The 26031-nt window shown below is 39.5% G+C and overlaps 1 protein-coding gene across 1 annotated transcript in view; it reads left to right on the forward strand.

Annotated features, from left to right (window-relative positions):
- The window catches only part of LOC122554097 (putative ATP-dependent RNA helicase DDX60), a 101391-nt gene that overhangs the window by 46121 nt on the left and 29239 nt on the right, over positions 1 to 26031 (forward strand). Inside the window, exons 13-24 of the mRNA XM_043698564.2 lie at positions 1589 to 1844; positions 5495 to 5664; positions 7139 to 7297; positions 7812 to 7961; positions 11801 to 11920; positions 14062 to 14157; positions 15497 to 15612; positions 17093 to 17226; positions 20936 to 21045; positions 21770 to 21874; positions 22652 to 22780; positions 23979 to 24106. Coding sequence (XP_043554499.2) covers positions 1589 to 1844; positions 5495 to 5664; positions 7139 to 7297; positions 7812 to 7961; positions 11801 to 11920; positions 14062 to 14157; positions 15497 to 15612; positions 17093 to 17226; positions 20936 to 21045; positions 21770 to 21874; positions 22652 to 22780; positions 23979 to 24106 — 1673 coding nt within the window. The remainder of the gene's footprint in view (positions 1 to 1588; positions 1845 to 5494; positions 5665 to 7138; positions 7298 to 7811; positions 7962 to 11800; positions 11921 to 14061; positions 14158 to 15496; positions 15613 to 17092; positions 17227 to 20935; positions 21046 to 21769; positions 21875 to 22651; positions 22781 to 23978; positions 24107 to 26031) is intronic.

Raw genomic sequence — 26031 nt, forward strand, 5'->3', positions numbered from 1 at the left:
GGTGGTGAAGAAGGCAAGTGGTATGTTGGCCTTCACAACGAGTGGATTTGAATAATAACCAGAGAGATGTCTTGCACTCGTACAGGGTCTTGATGAGATCACACCTGGGATGTTGTATGCAGTTTGGGTCTGAGGAAGGAGATTCTGGCTACGAAACAAGGGCAAAAAAGATTTACTAGACTGGTCCCAAGAATGGAAGAAAGTGAGGAATGCAGCTGCTGGAGATCAGGGTCGAGAGTGTGGTACTGGAAAAGCACAGTAGGTCAAGCAGTATCCGAGGAGCAGGAGAATCGACATTTTACGCATAAGCCCTTCATCAGGAATTAACCTGATGAAGGGCTTTTGCCCGAAATGTTGATTCTCCTGCTCCTCGGATGCTGCCTGACCTGCTGTGCTTTTCCAGTACCACACTCCCTACTCTGGTTCCTAGAATGACTGGATCTGATCGATATGAATAGATGTTGTTAGGACTATATTCGATGAGGCATAGTAGAATGAGAGGAGATTGGATATTCTATCAGGACTGGACAGGGGTAAATGCAGAACAGGTATTTCTGCTGACCAAGGAGTCTATAACCAGGAGTTACAATTTAAGCAAATGGATGTAGGGCTTTTTCTTTGGTGTTGGGGTGGAGGGGGTTGTTGATTAGCTCAGTTGGCTGGACAACTGATTTGCAATGTGGAGTGATGTCAACAGTGTGGGTTCAGTTCCCACACCCCTGAAGCTACCATGAAGGACCCTCCTCCACGTTAACCCTCCAGTTAAACCATTATCGGTCGTCTCTAACCAGAGAGCAACCATATGGTCCTCTGGGATTATGACAGCTTTACTTTTGGCCATGTAGGACTAAGATGAAGGGAAATTACTTCGCCTAGAGTGTGGTGAGTCTGTGGAATTCTCTTCCACAGAAAGCAGTTGAGGCCAAAACCTTTGAATGTTTTCAAGAAGGAGTTGGATGTAGTTCTTGCATGTAAAGGTATCAAAGGAGAAAACAGAAACCACGATACTGAGATGGATGGTCAGCCATGATATTGAATGGTAGGGCAGGCTTGAAGGGCTGAATGTCCTACTCTTTCTACGTTTCTAAACAATTCAGCGTTTGTGTAAATAAAAACAGAAAGAACTGCAGATGCTGTGAATCAGAAACAAAAACAGATGTTGCTGGAAAAGCTCAGCAGGTCGAGCAGCATCTGAAGAGCAAGCAAAGTGAACATTTCAGGCCTGGTGACCTTTCCTCAGAAGGATATTTTTTCAACTTTGGAAATTTGGGTACATAGTTATTGCATTCACAGTTTCATATTTCTGACCAGCGAGTGTCAAAAATTGAAAGATATAAATCAGGCACTCTGATCTGATAGCAAATTTCAACTATGAGAAGTTCTGCTGAGAGCAGTGAATTACATTTATTTCCAACAAGCCATCTATGTATAAGGCAAAATGCTCTCCAGATTTCAACAATGAACCCAATTTTTCCAGTGGCAATTCACTGCTTCTGTTTCAGCTTCAAGGTAGGTCTTTCTGAGTTGATTGTTAATGTTCTCTTTGAAGCTGAGCAAATTAAAAGTAGATGAAATATTTATTTTGTAGCCCAAGAAGAAAGCTGATCTAATTGCTGAAGAAAACATTAGGAAAAAGAAAGAGAAGGAAGATCTGAAACAAAGGGAACAATGGACTTTAATATCAAAGAGCATTATGAAAATGATTCAGGAGAACTTTGACCATGGCATTAAAAAGCTTGAGGAGTTTTTGAAGAAATGCTCAGGTGACTCCGTGAAATTGATTGCAGAGATGGATGTGCTTGAAAACTGCTTTAAAATCTGGGTAGAACACTGCCAAATGACAGGTTAGAACAATTTTATTATTTTCAGTTAACAGATGTATGAAGTTAAGCAAATTTTCAGATGATTTTCCAACAAATGTAAGTTTTTCTTCTCACCACAGATATTTCAGGAACATGGTTTGATTATTAACATGTATTTTATTACCTCCTAAAGCTCAGATACTGGTACCACTTTCCATTTAGCACTGTGGGATTGCTGCTCACTTGTTGCACTTGTGGATATTTTAGGTGAGCCAGGAGAGTACTTGATGCCTTATTCCAGTTCTAATCAGAAAAATATAAGAACTCGACTACTTTTATTATCACTTGTAATTGTTTTTCGGTGTCCCTGTAATGACTGGAGTCATCAGGGCCAGTTGGATGAGGGCTGAGGAAAGATCTTTAATGGACTCCAGAGGTAACTGTGCAGATGCTGGCAAGGGAAGGCATTAGGTAAGAATTGAAACCAGATAAATTCTGTTCAGTCAGTGAACAAGAGCCTTTGGAGAAAATGTGGCTGATCATGTGAAATCTGTGGAGAGACTAAGATTCTTAAAATTTATTGTTGAGGGAAGCAGTGACCTATTCAACAAGCTTGAAAAGGGAAGGGAGTTAGAAATGAGACAAGAGTTTCCAAGATTAGAGTAGCGTTGACAGTTTCTTTAGAGGTTTGACTTTGAAAGAGATGTGAGTAGTGCTTGTGGATTTTTAAAGAATCATTCATGAGATATGGGTATCACTGGCTAGGCATGCATACATTGCTGTTCTTTAACTGACCTGGAGAAGAATTGCTAACTAGTTATGATATCATCTGGAATGAATGCCAGGAAGGGAAATTGGAGGTTAATGGGAATATGGACAGGACAGCAGGATGGGCTTGGATAGCTCATGAGGGGAGATGGGTGCAAGCGAATGATTTGGGTTCTGAGGTAGGCTTGTGTGGTATAGTTGGGGAAGTTTGGCTTGATGGACAAAGGGATGTGCCAGGCAAGGTTGAATTAACAAGCTCAATGCCTGATGGCATTTATCCTAGGATTCTCTGGGAAGCAAGGGAGGAGATTGCAGAGCCATTGGCCTTGATTTTTATGTCCTCTTTGTCTACAGGAGTAGTCCCAGAAGACTGGAGGATAGCAAATGTGGTTCCCTTGTTCAAAAAGGGGAGTAGGGATAGCCCTAGTAACTATAGGCCGGTGAGTCTCACTTCTGTTGTGGGCAAAGTCTTAGAGAGAATTGTAAGGGATAGGATTTATGCACATCTGGATAGGAATAATGTGATCAAGGATAGTCAGCATGGTTTTGTGAAGGGCAAGTCGTGCCTCACAAACCTTATTGAATTCTTTGAAAAGGTGACGAAGGAGGTTGATGAGGGGAAAGCGGTAGATGTGGTATATATGGATTTTAGTAAGGCGTTTGATAAGGTTCCCCATGGTAGGCTACTGCAGAAAATACGGAGATATGGCATTGAGGGTGAATTGGAGGTTTGGATTAGGAATTGGCTGGATGGAAGAAGACAGAGGGTAGTAGTTGATGGCAAAGTTTCTTCATGGAGTGCCGTCACTAGCGGTGTTCCGCAAGGATCTGTTTTGGGACCATTGCTGTTTGTCATTTTTATAAATGACCTGGAAGAGGGGTTAGAAGGTTGGGTGAGCAAGTTTGCGGATGATACGAAAGTCGGAGGAGTTGTTGACAGTGAGGAAGCATGTGGCAGGTTACAGCAGGATATAGAGAAGCTGCAGAGCTGGGCAGAAAGGTGGCAGATGGAATTCAATGTAGCTAAGTGCGAGGTGATTCACTTTGGGAAGAATAACAAAAAGATGGGGTACTGGGCTAATGGTCGGATACTTGGTAGTGTGGATGAACAGAGGGATCTTGGTGTCCATGTACACAGATCTCTGAAAGTTGCCACCCAGGTAAATAGTGCGGTGAGGAAGGCATATGGCGTACTGGCTTTTATTGGTAGAGGAATTGAGTTCCGGAGTCCTGAGGTCATGATGCAGTTGTATAAGACTCTGGTACGGCCGCATCTGGAATATTGTGTGCAGATTTGGTCGCCATACTATAGGAAGGATGTGGAGGCATTGGAACGGGTGCAGAGGAGGTTTACCAGGATGTTGCCTGGTATGGAAGGAAAATCGTATGAGGAAAGACTGAGGCACTTGGGGCTGTTTTCACTAGAGAAAAGAAGGTTTAGGGGTGACTTGATTGAGGTGTACAAGATGATTAGGGGGTTAGATAGGGTAGACAGTATGAACCTTTTCCCGCGTATGGAGTCGGGTATTACAAGGGGGCATAGCTTTAAATTAAGGGGGGGTAGATATAGGACTGATGTTAGGGGTAGGTTCTTCACTCAGCGAGTCGTTAGTTCATGGAATGCCCTGCCAGTAACAGTGGTGGACTCTCCCTCTTTATGGGCATTTAAGAGGGCATTGGATAGGTATATGGAGGATAGTGGGTTAGTGTAGTTTAGGTGGGCTTGGATCGGCGCAACATCGAGGGCCCAAGGGCCTGTACTGCGCTGTATTCTTCTATGTTCTATGTTCAAACTTAATCTATTAATTCCAGATACTTGGTGCTACGGTCTAAGGGGACAGAGGGAACTGGTATCAGGAAATGTTTAGTCATAAAACTGATAGTGAAGCCTCTTCTGGAAGAATGAAGAAGAATGTGAAGAGGAGCAAGGCCTGAAATTGATACAGTCCAATTGGAATCAGATGATGGATGGCGGTGTCATTATGCACATATAATTTCAAATTTATGATCTTTTGGATTTGTGGAAATGAAGTTTGGAAATGTACAAGGAATCAAGCAAGATTGGAGAGCATATGAATTTTGCTGCGTCATGAGCAGTGAAGTTGGAAGTAGGGCAGGGTCAGCTATCAATGGCAAGTAGTGTTATGAATAGAACATTGAAGACTCCGAGTTGTAAATAACTTGAAGAGTTGGACACAGGAGGAGATAGACTTAGAACCAGTCAGGTAATCAAATGATAGACACAAAGTGGTTAGCAATGACCTTGCCTGTGATTGAGATCATAATTGGGGAATCTATTTGGTGATATGGTCAAAAGAGTGGCTATGAAATGGATGTCAGTTTATCTTAAGGGAAGGTTAAGAAATTGGAGGAAAAACTAGGTGAGCTGTGGCTGATGGTGATTAAAATCAGTGAGTTACTCCGCAGAAGCGGAGGGGAAAAGGATGAAGCAATCTCAATAAGATTTTTTGAGGGGATGAAGGATTTTAAAGGAGAGTTGAGAACTTTGAAGGAGAAGGTGACAGGAGTGGATGTCATTACGGTATTAAACAGGCAAACTTTATATGAATAGGATTATCTAATGTTCTGTGCTTTCGAAGACCAGGCTCCTCACTTATCTATCCTTAGCTGTCAAATCTCTTGCACATCTCGTGATGGCAGTGAAACTTTCTTAAATAACGTAAAATACACCATTATAAACTTCTGTATACAAAAGCAAACCAGTAGCTCTGCAGGTTGGGATAAGGTCAAAAGTATAGCACAAGATAAACTGTAATTTAAGGGTCCATGTAATTTTGTTCAAAGCATTTCTATTTAATGGATCTTTGCCAGGAATGCAAAATTATAACATTTATCCCCATGTGTTAAGAAATTTTAAAACCAAGTAAAAGTCAATATTGATCAGATTATTTTTGTTTCTTTAGAAAGCACCAAGAGAAACAATCTTATAGCAGGTCGAGTGATGAAAAGAATTCACAATATTTTGGACAAGTACGAAAAGATGATGGAGAAGAACCAACTGAAATTGATAGCTACTTATCTCAAAGAGCTTGGATTTGACAAATTAGCGCAATGTCTCCCAGACATTGATCAGGTGAAGTGAAATAGCTTTAAATTCTCTGACCAAGCAACCTGGATTCATTCCCTTTTATGTTGTCATTGAAAACAAGCGGGCACTGTCTGAAGGTTAATTGCCAGTGATCTGGAGTTACTCGCCATGGTGATCTATTAAATTGACTTTTGCATGATTCTTAGTTTCCATTAATTTTCATGTTTTGAATGAACACAAATGAAAACAGTGACAGGAAGTTAAATTCTGAGTGGTTATTTTGTTTCATATTTAAGTTTCTGTAGGACTTAGGAGTTAAAATAGGACATTTGACCCATTGAATCTGCCCTATCATTCAATGCAATCATGGCTAATCTGGTAATCCTCAAATGCCCTTTTCTGTTTTATCTCCATAACCATTGATTCTCTTACAAATTAAACATCTTGTCTATTTCAGCCTTGAATGCCGATAATTACCAGCCTTGACTCCCATCTTCAGTAACAAATTCCATAGATTCGCTTGCTTCTGAGAGAACGAGTTCCTCCTCATCTCTTAACCGGGTGACCCCCATAATCTGAGATTTTCCATTCTGGTGTATCTGCTGTATCCAACCCCGGCAGAATCTTATGTGTCACACTGAGGTTTCCAGTCATCCTATTGAACTCTAAGGTGTACAAGCTGAACCCAATCAACCTTAAAATCTGTCTTGCCTGGGATCAATTTAATGAATCTCCGGGCACCTATAATGCCAGTTTATCTCTCCTTACATAAAGAGAATCAAAGCTGTTCACCGTTTTCCAAGTGTGATTTCCCAAGTGCTTTGTATAACTTAAGCAAGACTGCCTGTTTCTTTCCTTGGTTTTGCATTTGGAATGCTGCATAGAAATGTTAACATATTTGTAAAAAGTTCCGTAAGCATGAGGGTCTTGAAGCAGAGAGACAGTAGCAAATACGTTTTGAAAATATTGGAGTAAATTATGTAAATGGAAATTTGTTCTGTACTTTATTTGAAACAATAGAATGCTGACTGCACCAGTTTATAACTGCACATTTTAGTTAAAATCTGAAGCACTTCTGATCACGAACCGCATACTACAAGTAATATTGTACTTGCTTCATCTGAAGCACGGTGGGTGTGACTGTGAACGGGCGAGGGGCTGAAAGGAGGGGGCTGCTCCAGGATCTATCTTGTCGTCTTCCACAGTACCCCATGCACCCTCCCGCATCCTCACGCCATTCCCCAATTAAGAGAAGCATTTTCTCAGCATTCACCTTGCCAAGCCCTTTAAGGATTTGACGTTGTAATTCGATCATCTAACATTGCTTTGAACGCCAGGCCGTATATTCTGAGTGTATTAAATCTCTCCTTCTAGAACCATCCACTCATATCAGGAAACAATCGATTAAACCTTTTGGTGAGACTTAGCTGAAGAATGTGGTTAGTAATGATTTAAACAATTTGTTTCTTAATTGCTGTCTTAATAGTAAAACCATAATTTTCTTTTTACTTTCAACTAGAAAGCGGCACGTTCTAAAAATTCCAAGAAAGAGAACATGCTCACAGTTGGTGTTGAACCTGCTCGTTTCCAGCTGAAATTCATGGGTCCTTACTTGTTGCGCGATGAAAGAAATGATCCAGATCCTAGAGTTGCTCATTTCATTCCAGACACATGGCAGGTAATTATAAAATACTACTATATAAATTTACAAATACATTAATTAAGTCAAGAAAGGTTTCAAAATAAGTGTCATTGAAGTAAGATTACCTTGGCTTCAGCAGTAAATTTTATTTTTTGAATTCAAGCAAAATTCAAGTGTGCGCGGACATTTCAATTTGTTCAATTACTTTAAACTCAACTGTTAAATTTCAAATCAGTAACATTTACTGAAGACTTGTATGAGAGAGAGTTGAGGGATACTGGGTAGAGAAAACCTACGTGGAACTTTCAAGACTTGAGTCACATCAGGTCACCACTTTTGGCAGTAAGAGGTAAGATATCATTGGAGATAAAAAATGTTACATTAGAAAATACCAAGTTAGCACATATTTGCAACAGAAAAAATGAGTAGAATATACCCAAGTTTTCTGGTGTTGCTGTACCCCTTTTGGGAGCATGGACTGTTCTGGCGTAAAGTTTGAGCTAATTTTATAGTGGTTCTTAGTGTTGTTTTTGTGTCTAATTAATTACAGCGCGAACTTCTAGATGCTGTGGACAGCAATGAATCTGCTGTGATAGTTGCTCCAACCTCATCAGGAAAAACTTATGCCTCGTATTACTGCATGGAAAAAGTTCTACGAGATAGTGATGATGGTGTACTGGTGTATATTGCACCCACTAAGGTATAATTCATTTATTGTACATAATAAAACAAAATATGTTTAAAAACGAAATATCTAAAGTGGCAGAATTATGGAGTTGCTTGATAAATGGAAAATATTTATTTGAGTTCTGGTTTGGATTTGAAACATTGCTGTTGCTGCATTTAAAGACTTCTGAATTGTAGGAGAAAGCATATACTTCCACATGAGAACTAATGTTCAGTATACGAATACATGGAGAAAGTGGACCCTATTTTTAAAATTCAATTATGGGACAGCATTTCTTGCCCAGGGAGGACATTGCTGTGGATCTAGAGTCATGTATAGGCCAGATCAGGTAAGGGTGGCCGTTTCTTTCCTTAAAGAACATTAGTGAACCAGATGGGTTTTTCCAACAATAGACAATGCATTCATGGTCGTCATTTTTAAACTCTTAATTCCAGGTTTTTTAAAATTGAATTCAGATTCCACTATCCGCCATGAGGGAATTCGAACATGGGTCCCCAGAACATTACCTGGGTCCCTGGACTAACAGTCCAGTGACAATGCCTTTGGGCCATCGCCTCCCCTTGTAATATATGCTTAAAATATGGAAGCCTAAATGGTCTCCAAATCAACTGATAAGAACTTATTCGCAGCCCAATTCAATTTAATTTTCCTGGATCCCAGCACTCATTAGGCCTTCTCAGACTTGTCTGCAATAATTGTTGGGAAGACACCCCCACCCCCACCCCCACCCCCACCCCCACCCTCCTCTAGCTTATCTCTCCACGCTTCAGGCTCACTGCCTTTATTCCTGATGAAGGGCTTTTGCCCGAAACATAGATTTCGAAGCTCCTTGGATGCTGCCTGAACTGCTGTGCTCTTCCAGCACCACTAATCCAGAATCTGGTTTCCAGCATCTGCAGTCATTATTTTTACCCATAATTGTTGGCAAGTCTATCTGTCTGTTTCCAAGCCAGATCCAATATCAGTTGTAGGTTATCTACAGAGCTTGCTGTGATATCGTTAAGATCTCTTGCTCTCTTTGGTCAGTAAAAATAACAAGTAGTCTGAGAAGTCAGACCCCTTTAATCTGAATGAATCCTTGAAAAAATTATTCTGGGATCTAGATCTGTGCCTCAAAGTAGTATTGAGAGTTTTTATAGATGAGTCTTGTCTAAAATAGGGGGTCATTGCATATTTTGGCTCCTGCTGGAGACTGCAAAGGCTTCAGGGGCAGTTGTGCCCACATTGTCAAGAGCATTTAGCTCTGGTATGAATGTAGGCGTAAGCTGATTTGGTGTCTGACCAGTTTAATACGGCATCTTTATCAATTTGGGTTCAGAAAAGATTTACAAGGATGTTGCCAGAGTTGGAGGAATTGAGCTATAGGGAGATGTTGAAAAGACCTTGATTGTTCACCCTGCCCATGCCCCTCATGATTTTATAAACCTCTCTAACATCACCCCTCAGCCTCTGATGCTCCAGGGAAAACTGCTCTAGCCTGTTCAGCCTCTCCCCATAGCTTAAATCCTCCAACCCTGACAACATCCTTGAAAATCTTTGCTGAATCCTTTCAAGCTTCACAACAGGTTTTCGATAGGAAGGAGACCAGAATTGCATGCAATATTCCAAAAGTGGCCTAACCAATGTTCTGTACAGCTGCAACGTGACCTCCCAATTCCTATATTCAATACTCTGACCAATAAAGGAAAGCATACCAAACTCCTCCTTCACTATCCTATCTACGTGCGACTCCATTTTCAAGGAGCTATGAACCTGCACTCCAAGATCTCTTTGTTCAGCAACACTCCCTCTGACCTTACCATTAAGTGTATAAGTCCTGCTAAGGTTTGCTTTCCCAAAATGCAGCACCTCGCATTTATCTAAATTAAACTCCATCTGCCACTCCTTAGCCCAATGACCTATCTAATCAAGATCCCGTTGTAATCTGAGGTAACCATCTTCACTGTCCACTACAGCTCCAATTTTGGTGTCATCTGCAAACTTACTAAGTAATACCTCCTATGTTCACATCCAAATACTGATATAAACGACAAAAAAGTAGTGGACTCAGCACCAATCCTTGTGGCACTCCATTGGTCACAGGCCTCCAGTCTGAAAAACAACCTACCACTACCACCCTCTGTGTTCTACCTTCTGTATCCAAATGGCTAGTTCTCCTTGTATTCTGAGATCTAACCTTGCTAACCAGTCTCGCACGGGGAAACCTTGTTGAATGCCTTACTGAAGTCCAAGTAGATCATGTCCGCCACTCTGCTCTCATCAATCCTCTTCATTGCTTCTTCAAAAACTCAATCAAGTTTGTGAGGCATGATTTCCCATGCACAAAGCCATGTTGACTATCCCTAATCAGTCCTTGCCTTTCCAAATACATGTAAATCCTGTCCCTCAGGGTTCCCTCCAACAGCTTGCCCATCACCGATATCAAGTTCACCAGTCTGTAGTTCGCTGGCTTATCCTTACCACCTTTCCTAAATAGTGGTATCATGTTAGCCAACCTCCAGTTTTATGGTAACCCACCTGTGGCTATTGATGAAACAAATGTTAGATATCTTAAAAACAAATGCAGGCATTTTACTTCTCTGAATTAACAAAACACAACCCTTCAAACGTGCCTACACTGCCAAAAATGTAAACATGGTGTTCACTTTTTTTTAATGCATTCTGGTGAACTGAATTGTCATGTCATAAAATTGAGTGTTCATGCTCTGAAGTCATACCTCAATGTCATGTCCTAAAGCCACTCAAGTGAAAATCAGGTGCTGTTCCTCAGATTGTGTTGAAACTAGCTGAAATGCTGAAACGGTCTCCTTTCAGTTAGCTGATCTTGCTAACTAAGTTAATAGTATTGATTTGAATGAAGGGCATTCTGCTGTGATTCATCCACTCTAGATAAGTCTCTGAGTCAATTGGTGGAGTCTAAAGTTGCTTTTTGGACACAATCTGCAAATAAAAATTGATTTCAGGTCATTTGGTCTTGTGCATTTTGTGAATGTATTTTGAAAATTGGAATGTGTTTAATTGGTATCTGCTTCCTGTTGTCTGTTCAGCTGTGTAAACTAACCTTCATAGAATAACTCCTTTGCAGAAATTGGCAGCTATTGTGTTGCCCATGATATAAATGGAATATGTTTTAAGGACAATGCTCATTGCTGGCTAGCAATTGAAGCTTCTCTGCATAGCACTTGAGCCATGGGACCAATGCCCCCACCTTTATCTTTGATAAAATATTAACTTTGAAATGTTTCTTAATGCAAGAGCTTTTCAATTAAGGGGAACTTTGAAAGATGTATATTAACATTTAAAGCATCGGTATGCATGCAAAGAGCACTAACACACTGGAATAAACTAGTTAACATTGCTCGATAGAAGCAGTCACTTAAAAGGATTGCATTATCATTATACAAATTACATGCTAGTTTTTTTGATTAAATTTGTTTTGCATGGGATAAGCAACAATGCTAAACCCGCAGTGATGAACTGTGCCTGGAAACCATAACTAACATTAAATGCACTTGAAATATGGATGAATTCAACTGAAAGCAAAAGATAATAGTGAGATGTATACAGGTAGCTGATTCTCCACTTGTTTTGGGGGCTGGCAGGCAAAATAAAAAACAAAATAAAATCTACCATAGATGCACTGCCCCTTTCTCAGGTGCAGTTATAAGAGCTGATCTGATCTGATGCTTAGCTTCATTTGGTGTTTTGCAGTTAATCGTCATTCTGTTGCTGGTAAATGTGTTTACTCAAAACAACACCAATCATACCTTGGTGCTTAAAATTATTTTCATTGGTTATTTTGGAGGTTTAACGGTTTTGAAGTACAATCTATTTCATGTTTTAATGACTAGGCTCTTGTGAACCAAGTGGTAGCAACTGTTTATAACCGATTCAGCAAGACTTTACCTGATGGAATGGTGGTCTGTGGAGTATACACACGAGACTATCGCCAAGATGCTTTAAACTGTCAGGTATCTTTTTTGCTCATAATTAAGCTAGAAATCTGTGACTTTTCTCCCCCTCTCTTAATTTATGTGACACCATTGTTTTGTTCCAATTGTTTGGCTGGTAATTTATTTGCCTCATGTCCTGATCTTTTGGCAGGTGGTAGGAGACTTGAATGCATTTTTTCTTCAATTGCTTTGCTTAATTTTCACTGAAAATATTTAAATATTCCTCATCTTCTAAAATTGCCAAATTTGTACAACTGCGCATTGTAAGAAGCAGGTCCTATGACTTTAGAAGCTACTGTAAATTTAAGATGGGTCATTCATTTTCAGATTTATTTGGCAGTTTTCCTGATGGGATGAGCATCGTTTTAAAATGGACTTCCAAAGAATTAAGTACTTTTAGGTTATGGAAAGGGTGTATGTATTCCAAACATGTCTTCAATTTTTTTTTTAAAGTTTACGATGTTTTTTCCTTCCCCTTATTATATGTTCCCATGCACCTTTATTGATCTAACTTGTTTCCACTGCCACTGTGCCTGACACCAATCATCTGCTCAGATGTGCCTGTATTTAGCATGTTGGGAGTTCGAGTTGACTTCATGGGAGAGATGTCAGGCAGTTGTGCGTGCAAAAGACATGCTTTCAGCCCACCCAAAGGGACATATTCACATTTCGAGAGGTTAAAAATCTCCGATGACAGGTGGATGGCCCGTTAAGTCTGTTCTGCCAATCAGATGTCTAATCTGACACACTTCATGCCCACGTTCGTGCCCTTTTTATCTTACCTTTGAATTCCCTACATGTTCTCATATGCCTTTATTGGTCTAACTTGTATGTGACAGTGGTTAGCACCACTGCTTCACAGCGCCAGGGACCCAGACTTGGGTGACTGTGTGGAGTTTGCACATTCTCCCTGTGTCTGCGTGAGTTTTCTCCAGGTGCTCCGGTTTCCTCCACAGTCCTAAGATGTGCAGGTAACTGGATTGGCCATGCTAAATTGCCCATAGTGTTTAGGGATATGCTGACGAGGTGGATTGGCCAGGCTAAACTGCCCATAGTGTTTAGGGATATGCTGACTAGGTGGATTGGCCATGGCAAATGCAAGGTTACAGAGATGGGCTGGGTCTGGATGGGATACTCTTCTAAAGGTTGGTATGGACTCCTATATTTCTGAACCAAAGAAGAAATATGGCTGTGTTCCTAATGGGTGCTCATTATGCCTTTCTTTGGTTACGTATGTTAATGGATGCTTGAAGGAGAGAGGAAATGTAACCTGTACCTTGGCATTCAGGCAGGGAGTGATCAAGCTTGGGGCAGAAAGCGGAGGAAGTCCTTTGCAGTAATTGGTTGGATGTGTATGGGCACAAATAAAGGAGAGTCCAGTTTCAATAAGTTCTGGTGATGGTTTTGCAGGTGCTGGAAGTGTGAATGGTTTTTCGCCCTGAAATGGAGAGTCTTGGGGTTAGTTGTCCTACTGCTACCCTGACATTGAATAGGCACAAAGCAGTGATCACAGTTTGAACTTTCTACCAACTGTGTTGCTCAGCTGCTCACTGAATAAATTCTCTGAAGAATTAGGAGACCATTATTTTGTGTACTAACCCTTTTGGAGTTAAAGAACAAAGTAGGAACCAATTAAAATGGTTGTACCCTCCTGATCCAAATTTAAGAATGAAACTGGTGAGCACTTCGCAACTTTGGAATGGCATAATTTTCATCAGTATATTGTTACCCAAATGCTGTTGAAGCAAATAACTTGACATAAATTCTGCAAACGATCAAGCGGGAGTCTACATTAGATTCCTGAAGAAGGGGTTTTGCTTGAAATGTATGTTTTCCTGCTCCTTGGATGCTGCCTGACGTGCTGTGCTTTTCCAGCACCACTCTCATCTAGACTTTGATCTCCAACATCTGCAGTCCTCACTTTTGCCTAACAGATCACGCGAATCAACTTCTGGGGCTAAATCAATGAAAGCAGTTTTTGCAGTTTTTTTTAATCTTGAGTGGTAGTTTAGAGCGGATTGCTTGTCTTTTGTGGAGGTCACCTGACTTTGCCATGTATTTTAGGATTCCTCTGATCAGATTTATGCCGTGATATATTGAGACATGCTACAGATGTATTGAACTTGCCAAATCCAGTTTTGTCCAATTCTTTGTTTCAGATTCTCATCACAATTCCTCAGTGTTTAGAAAGTCTCATTCTTAATTCTCAACGACAAGCTTGGATTAAGAAGCTTAAGTATGTAATTTTTGATGAGGTAAGATGAAACTTTAATTGCTGCAATTTGAAAAGTAAAATTGCATTAATCTAGGAACAGAAATATTAACTTAACAGGTGCTTTTGCATTGCACCCCAATGTGAGACCACCTTGAGCTATCAGTGCGAGTACTGTGAGAAGAAATGATGTTGGAAATAAATGAATGCCCATCCAAATACCTGCTCCCAGAAAATATACAAAGCTGAACATTTATAATTCTCATGTTTGCTATTACTTCCCTGGTAGTATATTGAGTTACATACATTGAGCTGCGAGATCAGGCAATTCTTCTCTTGGGCCTTGAGTTAAGGGTTCTCAGCCAAATACGAGTTGGAAGATGTGGCAGTTGCTTGTCACTGGACTATGTTTTCTCTGTTAACATTCAATAAATGTTGTTCGAAGTGTCCATCCCTATTTCAGCTGATGGCAGAATCAAATTTATCTTGAATAATTTATTGTCATTTAATCCATAGTCAAATATATAGACTTGTACGTGAAAGGTGATTACTTAGATGGGCAAGCAAAATATCATCATGATTATTGAAACTATTCTCCGATTATGGCCGTCTTGAGAGGAACAAAGCAAGATTTTGCTTCAGAGGACAATGTGGAAAATACAATCTCACAATTGTATTGCTAAAGTGTTTTAGATAAGACTGCTTTATTTTGTACAGATAATATGTTTTGTAAGGTGAAAGTGGAATGTTTTAAGTGAATCTATGGTCATCTAATGTAACTAAATTTGAATTAGAGGACTCACCTTTTCAAATTCGATGTTTCCTGACTGATTACTTAAAGCAAAAATTAATATTGGGTCTCTATTATCCTGATGTACAGAGCTGAGTTCAGAAAACCAATTTTGCTTTCTGCTGTTGACCACTTTCTTTATTGATACATGATTCCACAAGATCGTTTACAGGTTCTGACAACAAAATATGGAAGCCTCATTTGGTAGTACTTTGCTGTATTACGTGAATGATCATAATGTTGCTGGAGGAGTGGCTGGGACAAGAAAATAAAAACAGCCAAATAAAGTGAATCTGAAAAATACATTCTTCTGACCTGCCATGACGCATTTCCGATCAGAGGAGGTGATAGATAGATACTTAAGAATCATCTATCAGAAGAAATCCTAGGCACATAATTTTCTTAAAAGGCTGACTCGAAATGACTAATTAATCTTTGCCATAAAACTTGCAGGATCCTTGCTATTTGATATTCTGAAATCCACCTCTATTTGATGTAATGAAATAAACTTGCTAAATTCTTGTTGGTAAAAATTACTTGTTTTGAGGTTTAGTAGTCTTAATATCAGTTAGTTACTCTGTTTTGTTCATAGGTCCACTGTCTCGGTGGAGAGATTGGCGCAGAAGTTTGGGAGCATCTACTAGTGATGATTCGATGTCCGTTCCTGGCTTTATCCGCAACAATCAGCAAACCGGAAGCGCTCTCCCAGTAATTTTTAAAATAATTTATACTTACTGTTTTACACAACAGCATCTTGCTACTCTGAGTAATACTAGTCGATGTGTCATACTGGTCAAACATGTGAGATTGCGAGCTGATAAACCATGGGTTCATGTGTGTTCCTTTTGTGAGGTTAAATTCTTCAATTTGCCAAATGTGTTAAATCCTGTGCACCAAAAGGTAATGAAATTCTACTTTAAAGCCATGTACACCGAGAAAGGGATGTGGAAAGAAATCATACGAGCTGTTTCTTTAGAAATTGAGGAATGATCTTCACAATTAGGTTCGACCAATTCTCTGACATAGGGTGGACCTCAAGTTTCTTGCTTGATCATGTTGGTCTGACCATTACCAATTTTTTTAGATTACTTAGTGTGGAAACAGGCCCTTTGGCCCAACAAGTCCACACCGACCTTCCGAAGCGTAACCCACCCATTCCCCTACATTCACCCCTTTTACCTAACACTACAGGCAATTTAGCATGGCCAATTCATCTGACGTGCACATCTTTGTACTGTGGGAGGAAACCGGAGCACCCGGAGGAAACCCACGCAGACACAAGGAGAATGTGCAAACTCCACACAGTCAGTCGCCTGAGTCGGGAATTGAACCCGGGTCTCTGGCGCTGTGAGGCAGCAGTGCTAACCAATTTGTAGGTTTAGAAGACATTCTGTGCAGATGTTTTTCTCCATCAGCGTCCTATTCCAATCCTGTTCATTATTTGTAGAGTTATTTTCAAAATTTCAAATGTTACGTTAAGTTAGAATTCCCTTTGTAGAACATCTGATCCAGTTAAATTGACACTACTGCATATTCTAACATGGTATCAAACTGAATTTGATTGCTGGGAGCAAATTAATTATTTATAGGTATGTGAATATTATGCTACCCATGCCAGTTTTCTGACTCGGTGCAATTGAGTCATTTGCTTAATGGGAAACTACTCTTCCCTCACCTCTTGCCAGGTGTTAATACCTTTTTTTCCTGGTTTCTACATTTGATCCTCAATTTCTACTGTTGCTCATAAACAAGTTATTAAACCCTGTTAAGTGACTTCACTACATTGATAGTAGACTGACTTTCATACCCAGCAGAAACTGAGTGGCCATTTCAACAGCATTTTATGAATTTATTCTTTATTTAAAGACCAGGGACAATGAGATTGACTCACACATGTGCAAGAAAAAACTCTGGCAGAGCAGTAATAGACGGACAGTGAATAGGTTAACAATAGAAATCCGAGGTGACAGAGGAAGAAAATGGGGAAAACAGAAGCAGAAACTTGTCATTAATGTTCTTTATTATTCTTCATAAGTAATTACCACACTGTTTCCAGTGTTGTCTTCTGTAGCAATGATAAGCATCACTTGACTGCAGAAAAGAGCATTGTACCTTAGAACTGAGAAGAAGGAAACTCGGGATGTTTTCACTTAATTTAGTTATGGTCTTACCGTGCCTGTTTTAATAGGTGGCTTCAAACAGTGAAGAATTTCTGGCAACGAGCAGAGAAGACCATGGAAAATCCTGTGAAAGTTAGTGGTGGAAAGAAGAAACAGCAAATTAAAATTCCAAGGGACCAAAAATCCTACAAAGTCAGACTAGGTATGGATGGCTGTTGCATTATTTTCTTGGGATACAGAGGCATCCACAATGATATTAGAATGGAAATTCCAGATTTTAAATCAGTGACAGTGATCTACTATAGCTTACAGGATGATGTGTGGCTTGGAGAGAAACTGGCCATCTTCCCATGCGTTCCCTTTCCTTCCAGGTGGAAGAGGATACGGGTTTGTAAGGTACTGTCGGAGGAGCCAGTCTGAGTTGTTGCAGTGCATCTTGTGATCTTACACACTGCTACCACTAAGCGTCAGTGGTGAAGGGAGTGATTGTTGAAGGTGTTGAATGAGGTGCCAGTCAAGTCATCTGTCTCTTTCCTGGATGGTTTGAGCTTCTTGAGTGTTGTTGAAGCTGGACATCAAGGCAAGCAGTGAATATTCCATCGCAACCCTGACTTGTGCCTTGGTGGGTGGACAGACAATGGAAGTCAGGAGGTGAGTTACTTGCCACATGATTCCTTAACCTTCTGACCTGATATTGTAGCCACAGATTTGTAAAACTGATATGCTTCAGTTTCTGGTCAACAGTAACCTTTCGGAAGGTTTGTAGTAGATGTTTCAGCAACACTGATGCCATTAAGTGTTGCATGATGATGTTTAGATTCAGGTGATGATCATTGGCTGTTAGTTGAGTAGTGAACATGTTACTTATCAGTCCAAGCCTAGACTCTGTCTTGCTGAATATGGATATAGCTCCTTCAGTATTTGAGGATTTGTGAATGGTGCTATGCCTTTTACAGTCATCAACAAACGTCCCTCTTCTGGCTTTATTATGGAGAGTGGATTATTGATGAAGCAGCTGAAGATGGTTCATCTTAAGTACCACATTGATTAACATCTGCGGTGATGTCTTGTGGCTATTAAGACCCTCAAATTTTCAGTTCTGTAATTTCCTTATTCGTGGGGTACGGGCAGCGCTGTCTAATGTTTTGACACTCCATCCATAATTGGTTAACTAAACCTAAATAGGTTACATTTTTCTCTTTCTGCACTTGTGTTGGATTTTCTGTACATGACCTTGAGGAAAACTGAGCGACATTGTACCCATTGCTTAGCAATTTTCTAATGCATGTGCACCTTTTCCGCATCCAAGAAATTTTGGAATGTCGCGGGCCTTGTGTGCAGTGATATTGTCCCTACCCCTGGATCTTTAAGAACTGTTCCAAAGGTGTATAATAACACCTCTGAACAGGTTGATTAGAAAAATAGGTTAGCTTTTTTAAAAAGCTGGATCGACTATCTCTGCTGCCATATCCGTTAAGACTCTAGGGCATGGCACGTTGTCTGCTTTCAAACCCAATGGTTTGCTCAGTACCTTTTCCCTAGTGAAGGTAATTATTCTAAGTTCTACCCTTTCTATAACCCCTGCATTTGCTGTTGTTGTAATGGTACTAATGTTTTCCACTTTGAAAATTGAGATGAAATAATTGTAACTCTGCCATTTGTGTGTGTGTGTCCCCCCCCCCACTATTAAGTTGCTGGTCTCGTTTTTCCAAAGACCAGCATTCACTTCAGCTACTGTCTTCCTGTTTTTAGACTTTGAAGCTTTTAAGACATTTTAAGAAGCTTTAAAGAATTTCTACTCTGCATGCTGAATTTGTGAAATTTTTACTACATAGGACTGTAGCATCTAGTTTGTTAAGAATATTCAAAGGTGTAATAAATTTTTAATTAGTAAGGGAATCAGGGTAAGGTAGGACAGTGGAATTCAGGATTAACAGATCAGCCATGATCTTATTGAATGGCGGAGAACACACAGATCTACTGGTCTGTAACGGCCTGGAATTTCACTGATTCACTACACTTGAAGGGAACATTCCTCGTCTATTCATCTGCGAATATATCATCTGTTCAGAGATTTCATCTTTCAGGCAGGTAATATTTTAAGGTGATTGGATGAGCACAGAACTCTGATTATCTAAATGGTGAAGCGTCTTTTATACCAGTCTTACCTTTTTTAAATCAAGCTACTGATTTTTATCATTTTAAAAAGCTGAAATGCCAAGGTGTGAATCTTCTAAGCAGTACTTTGTTGGATGGTGGGGGAACTTGTGTTTAATTTTTCAACCAGGCATGCTGAAGTTTGAATATTATGACTTACACTGCATTGATAACCTAGGTTCATGTTAAATACATGAGAATCAGCCTTTAATCCCATCAATTTCCCCAACACCATTCCCTTACTTTCCTTCAGTTCCTCCTTGTTCTCCCCAACATTTTTGCAATGATATTTATGTATGTCTTTGTGAAGGCAGAACCAAGCACATGCATTTAATTGATCTATCATCTCTTTGTTACCCATTATGACTTTCCATGTTTCTGACTGTAGGAGACCTACATTTATCTTCACAAATTCTTTTCTCTTCACCTACCTATCATGCTTCTCCAGTCCATTTGTATATCTCCACATGCTCACTCTGCTCTATTTTCTAGCTTTTCAATCAATCCCTTTGTCCTCCTTTGCTGACACCTTAACTACTCCCCATCATCAGGTCTGTTGCTTGCTTTTTTTGGTAAATCTTTCTAATGCTATCCCTAATTTCCCTTGTTGGCCATTGTTGGGCTACCTTTCCTGGTTTTTGTGTGTCAGAATATGCAAACTCCACATAGTCACCCAAGGCTGGTGAACCTTGGGTCCCTGGCGTAGTGAGACAGCAGTGCTAGTGACCATGCTGCCCAAGTTTCCTCTATCATGGTTTCCTATTATTTAGATTCGAGGCCGTAGCCTCAGAATCACCTGCATCACATTTCATCTTAAGGGAGAGTTTTTCCATATATGGTCACTTTCCTAAGGGGCTTCGCAGAGATAGATTGGCAGTGTAATGAGAAAGAAATAATTGGCAATGTATGATGGCCTGTTCTCGAGTTGGTTGCTCAACATATTGATGCAGAAAACTATTTTATACACACTTCTCTGGAATTCTTCTATGGTATTGTTACTGATTTGAGTATACAGATGAAAATTGTGTATAATTGTAGTTTACCTTCATAACATATGTTTCTAATTTCATGTTTAAAGCCTTCCCTAACATTGCCGCTACAGTTTTGGGGGCCTGTATACAATCCCCATTATTGTTTTCTGCACCTTAGTGTTTTGAAGCTCTGTCTATACTGCTCCATTTCACTGTATCTAATGTCCTTCCTCACTATTGCATTAATTTCCTTCCAAAAAACTGAAAACTCCTGGATGTTCAATTCCCATCCCTGGAAAGGCTGCAGCCATGACTCGAGCTAATTATTATCATACCCATTTATATCTATTTGCATGACACATTCAACCACTTTATTGCAAGTGCTTCATGAGTTAAGACACGATGTATTATGGCTTGTCTTTTTAAATTTTGAGTCCTGTTTGTATTACTGTGCACTGTAGCCCTGTTTGATTTTTGCCCTTGAGTTTTCTGCCTCCGACTTTTCTTATTTCCCATTCTGTCTTCTGTTTTTACTCTTGTTTCCCTTTCTTTTCTCTCCCTGTATAAATTCCTACTCCCTGCCATTTCGGTCCAAGCCAGCCCAATCGTAATTGGCAGAGTGCTGTGTTTGTCCAGCACGGTTTTTGTTTTAGATTTCCATCATCCACAGTTCTTTGTGTTCCTTTAAAAATCAGTTGCATCATCGTGGTAATTGGGATTTTGTTTGAATATCAGCATAATGGCAACTGAGCTCACTTTGGTATTTATTTTCAACTTTTTTAGTGGTCTATGGAGAACGATACAATGATCTGGAAAAGTATGTGTGTAGTTCAAAAGATTCTGGGCTTGACTTTGTTCCCTATCATCCCTGTGCTGCTTTAACTGTGGATCATGTAAGTACTTCAGTCACTTTAAGTGGGAATTCTACAGTAATGAATCTGCATTTAGCAGTTCTGACGTCTTCATAGTTTGTATGAATAATGACAAATACAAAAAAAATCTTCCATCCAACCAGGCCTGCACAATAGTGGTCAATACATAAACTCTCAATGTAGCTCAGTTTATTGCCACCAATCTTCAGAGAAGCATTTTATGTGATGCCTTATTAAAAATGCTTTTTAAAAGTTTTAGTGGAAATGTCTTGTAGTTTTTCTAAATCTGCCAATTTAGTAACTTGTATTGAATGTCCCAAGTGAGCAGCTTCTCCATCCAAGCACTATTTATACTCCAGGAGAAAGTGAGGACTGGAGATCAAATGAAGGGCTTCTGTCCGAAACATCGATTCTTCTGCTCCTTGGATGCTGCCTAACCTGCTGTGCTTTTCTAACACCACACTCATTACTTATACTCAACCTAATGAAATGTAAAGATCATTTGTTTAAGGTAGCAATTGCAAGTGAAGGTGGAATTGGTATTGTATTTTTTTTGGTTTAATGGAATAATTTGTTTAGCTCTTAAGTATTGGCCATTGAATGTGAGAAGAATGACTATTTAGCAAATTCAACTTTGATCCTTTTGACAAAGTTGAACAATACTTTAAGGCACAATAGTTCAAATAATTTTACCTGTTTTGTAACAAACGTGTATAATTAAATGATTGTTGTATTTGGTTGTTAGATTGAGACGTATGGTTTTCCTTCAGACCTCAGTCTGTCTCCTCCAGAGTGCTTACGGTTGTATGATACGATGGCTGAAACCTGGAAGCAGTGGCCTCGTGCGCAGGTACTTTGGCTAAGATCTTTCCATAATGTGATGGCCCATGTAGTCTTAGGGGAGAAAGCAAACTTTTATGTTGGAGCGATAGTCCCTTCAATAATTGCCTTTCTCTGAAATGTGTGAATTTAAAAAAACTTCTAAAGTGAAAATACATCCCATCTGCCATTTGACCTCTAGTTTTATCAAACATTAGAAGATTAACTATTTACTTTGAGTACTGTTCCAAAAATTTGTTTTAGAATTGAAATTTCTATAAACAACTACTTCCTTTTGGTAAGGTTTTTGTTCAAATTCCCTCCAACCATCTTAGTTGTAGTTTTGATTTCAGCGTAGGTGTTACATCTGTCTTCAACATAATCACTTCTGATTGGGACACTCCTGGTTCTAATGTTCTTTAACGCTGGTATCTTGTCAATAGTGTTCTCTCTCAGTTTCTCCTTCCATTTTTTTTCTTTCTCAATTTGGCTTTTCTTGAAGTCAACTCAGATCGTCTGTTGAAAAAACTACCTGCAGCCAGCTTTCACAAAACTTAGTTGTTAACGTAGATGTTCCCTGCAATAAATATCATGTTTATAATGTTGGAAAAAGAAGCTTGTTTCAAAAACTGATCCTGTGATTAGGCTAACTGACAAATAGAAAAGCTTTTAGTAAATATGTGAGGGTTTTCAGATATTAAAATGGAAAAAAGTTTTTTGTTTCTCCTGGCATCATAACGATATGGTCTAAGTACGCTTCTACTTAAACCTCCATGCTTGTTGCTGATTGCTTCGTCTTTCCTAAAAGGAGCTCGAGCCGGAAGAATATAAGGGATTCAAGGATAAAATTGTTATTAAAAAGAATGATGTAAGAAAATATGAGGCAGAATTAAAACAAGAATTGGAGAAATGGATCACTTCAGAACAGAAAAATCAGGTATTAAATCATTAACCTGCGTGTATTAAGATAAAAAAATTAAAAATGAGAGAGATAACGTACAAGGTAATATTGATCTGATTTTCATGGTATACTTGTACTGAAGTTGCATGGTTGAATATAGTGCAAAGTAGCTATGAGAATGTGGTTTTGCTCATTAGAATGATAACCTGAACAGAGGCTTATCTATGTTCAAGTGATACACTTGTGGATTGCCAAAAACCTTTCTGCTTGCTGTAAAGCAGAGTTCAGAAGTGTAATGGAATCCTATCGCTTGGGTAGTCCAGTTGCATTTGAAACTCTACTCCATCCAGGAAAAATGCCTGCTTAATTGACCCCCCTTGCCACCACCATCACTTCATAGCTGCAGTCTATAGATATTTTCTAATTGTTCTGTACTGATGTGTTAACATGCAACTCAAGCAATTGAGACTTAAATCTTCTAGCTCGGAGAAAGGGGCTCATCCACTGTAACACAAAGACGTTTTTGGCTGTTGTGTATGCTTTTTTGATAGTTCCACCCAAACCAAACACTCAGATGGACAAGTGCATCTAAACTCTTAGACCAAAATAAAACGAAGTGGTGGGACTGCTGGAAGCCTGAAGCAGAAACAAAAATTGCTGGGACAACTCAGTCTGGCAACAGCTATGGAGAGTAAACAGGGTTAAGGTTTCAAGCCCTGAAAGGAGCACTGGACTTTGTCTACACAGATGCTACCAGACCTGCTGAGTTGCTCCAGCAGTTTTTGTTTCAGAACTACACCATCTGCAGGTTATCAATGTTCACATTCACTTTCATTAAAATTCCAGAATAGAAATCATCTAACCCTGCAGGTCCCTGACTCTTGAGTGCCATTGTTTTTCTTCATTGCTGAAGGTATCTGACATCTGGCTCATGCTAAAGAAACAATATTTAATATTTCTTAACAAGCCCCTGCTCTGCCTAGAATTCTTCAGTGTGTTCTCCATCAACCTAAGATCAGCAAAATTGTTAACAACTCCACTGTCATTGTCTACACATGAGATTTGCTGTATGTATCTTGGTATTGAGATCAGACCTTCTAGCTGTGGTTTTAGTAATCTTAATGATCAATTAATTGAAGTATTTTTGCAAAATGCTTATGTAAATTTGTGTACTATTAATGATTTATTTTGTGCTTATGTATCTTATTAGTAATTCTGTCAACATTACCTTAAGGCTCTGGAAGTGTTAGACAAGCTGAAACCCACAAGTGTTGTGAATTCTACAGCAACAATGGTGAAGCAATTTCCCATGTTGGTGGAAGCCTTACAGAAAGAGAACCAGCTGCCAGCTTTGTTTTTCTCGTAAGTTTTAAAATATGTGCAGTTTTAATATTTGCTGTTGAATAGGGATTTTCTCCACTCTGTTGCTGTAAATGTTGAAAATAAGGTGTTTTCTTAGGGTGGCGGGAGTTCACCACCAAGCATTGCACTAAAACTCGTGAACAAGGGTCATTTACATAAAGTAGGTGGTTGAAAGTACTGGCATCACTCCCAGTAAATCAGCTGCAGTGTCAAAACACTGCAGAAATATTGTGCTCCCTCACAGCAATGTTCACCAAACCTTACCCTCCCTAACAGACCCTACCTCCCAACACAACGTCCTCTCTCCCCATTGAGCAGTTTGAATATTTTCAGCATTCAGTGAAATAATGATGTACAAGTACCAGAGGGTAACCTGCAAATCATTTGGCATATGGTTGCCAGGAAATCATAGCTTAGAATCCCTACAGTGTAAAAACACGCCATTGGCCCAACAAGTGCATACTGAATGTTAGAAGAGTAACCCACCCAGACTCATTCCCAAACCCTATTACCCTACATTTACCCCCTGACTAATGCCCCAAGCTACATATCCCTGAACACTATGGGCAATTTAGCATGGCCAATTCACCTGACCTGCACATCTATTGATTGTGGGAGGATGGAGGAAATACACGCAGACACTAGGAGAATGTGCAAACTCCATACAAACAGTTGCGCAAGGCTGGAATTGAACCTGGGTCCCTGGCGCTGAGGCAGCAGTGCTAACCACTCAGCCATTGTGAAATGAACTAATCTACAACATGATAGCTTTTGTTAACTTGTCTAAATTGACTGCTGTTTATTGCTGCCTTCAATTAACTAATTATTGTGGATCAGAACATGGCTTCAGTTGGATCACTGGTCTTGTCTTGGAGATCAGTTGAATGATCGTAAACTGATTGCAGCAAGTGAACATATCTTGGTCAAACTTAAGCTAATTTGCAGTATCAGTCAACTAATTTAGACAAGATCCAAGTAACTTGTGGTGGCAAAAATTTAGTGAGCATTCGCAACAAGCAAGAACTCAAAGCGGAGATGTGGACAGCTTTCGGATAAAGGATAGTTGGTGCTCAGCTGAGGTTTGTTAATCAGATTACCACAAGAAAATATTAAACTATGTTCAGTGAGATAAGGGGGTGTTGGAGTGAGCACAGTTGGAGAGGGTGGTGGTTGGTGAACACTGCTGTGAGGGAGAGAGCATTGCTACAATGCTATAACACTCCGGCTGATTTCCTGAGAGTTATGCTGCTGGGCAGCCTTTAGACCAACTACTGTGTTTGAATCAAATTAGCCACAGGAACAAGTACAAATAAAAGCAGTGAGTACAGTTACTTCAATTTATTCGAATTTATTTATTTGCAATGAAGAAAAGCTGGCTACAGGAGCATCTGAAAGATCATTCTTTATAGTTGGGACATGTGATATTGATGCTAAATCAGGAATCAGATCTTTAATGGTTGGTGTGCTTTGTCGAGAACCCTTTTTGAAAAGTTCTTTCAGCATTATCTATCTCATTACCTTTGATTTTTCTTACAGCGGTTTGTCCTTTATTTTACACCCAGGTGTTATTTTCTGCTTGTAAAGCCATGTTGTTCCAGTGCATTTATCAAATTGTCTCACTTCTTTACGTTATCATCTATGTATGTTTTTATTGTATCCATGTCATCATCTTTGTTTCTTTTATTTTGCCCAAACATCATTTGTGAAATCTTTGTCGGTCATTAAGTTCGAGGTGGGAAATATCATTATCAGAGTTACGCATTTCTTTGATATCCTTAGCATCAAGCTTGTTTATGCATTTCAAAAATATACATTTTGTATACTCTAAAATTTGGTTGACAATTTACTTGCTCACAAACTGTTCAAAGTTGTCGTCGATACTGTTTTTTATTCATTTGAGCGTTGTTACAGGCCAAAGATTATGT

This window comes from Chiloscyllium plagiosum, unplaced genomic scaffold, assembly GCF_037043375.1.
Source record: "Chiloscyllium plagiosum isolate Xiang-an unplaced genomic scaffold, Cpla_swu_hap1 HiC_scaffold_1, whole genome shotgun sequence".
Lineage (NCBI taxonomy): Eukaryota > Metazoa > Chordata > Chondrichthyes > Orectolobiformes > Hemiscylliidae > Chiloscyllium > Chiloscyllium plagiosum.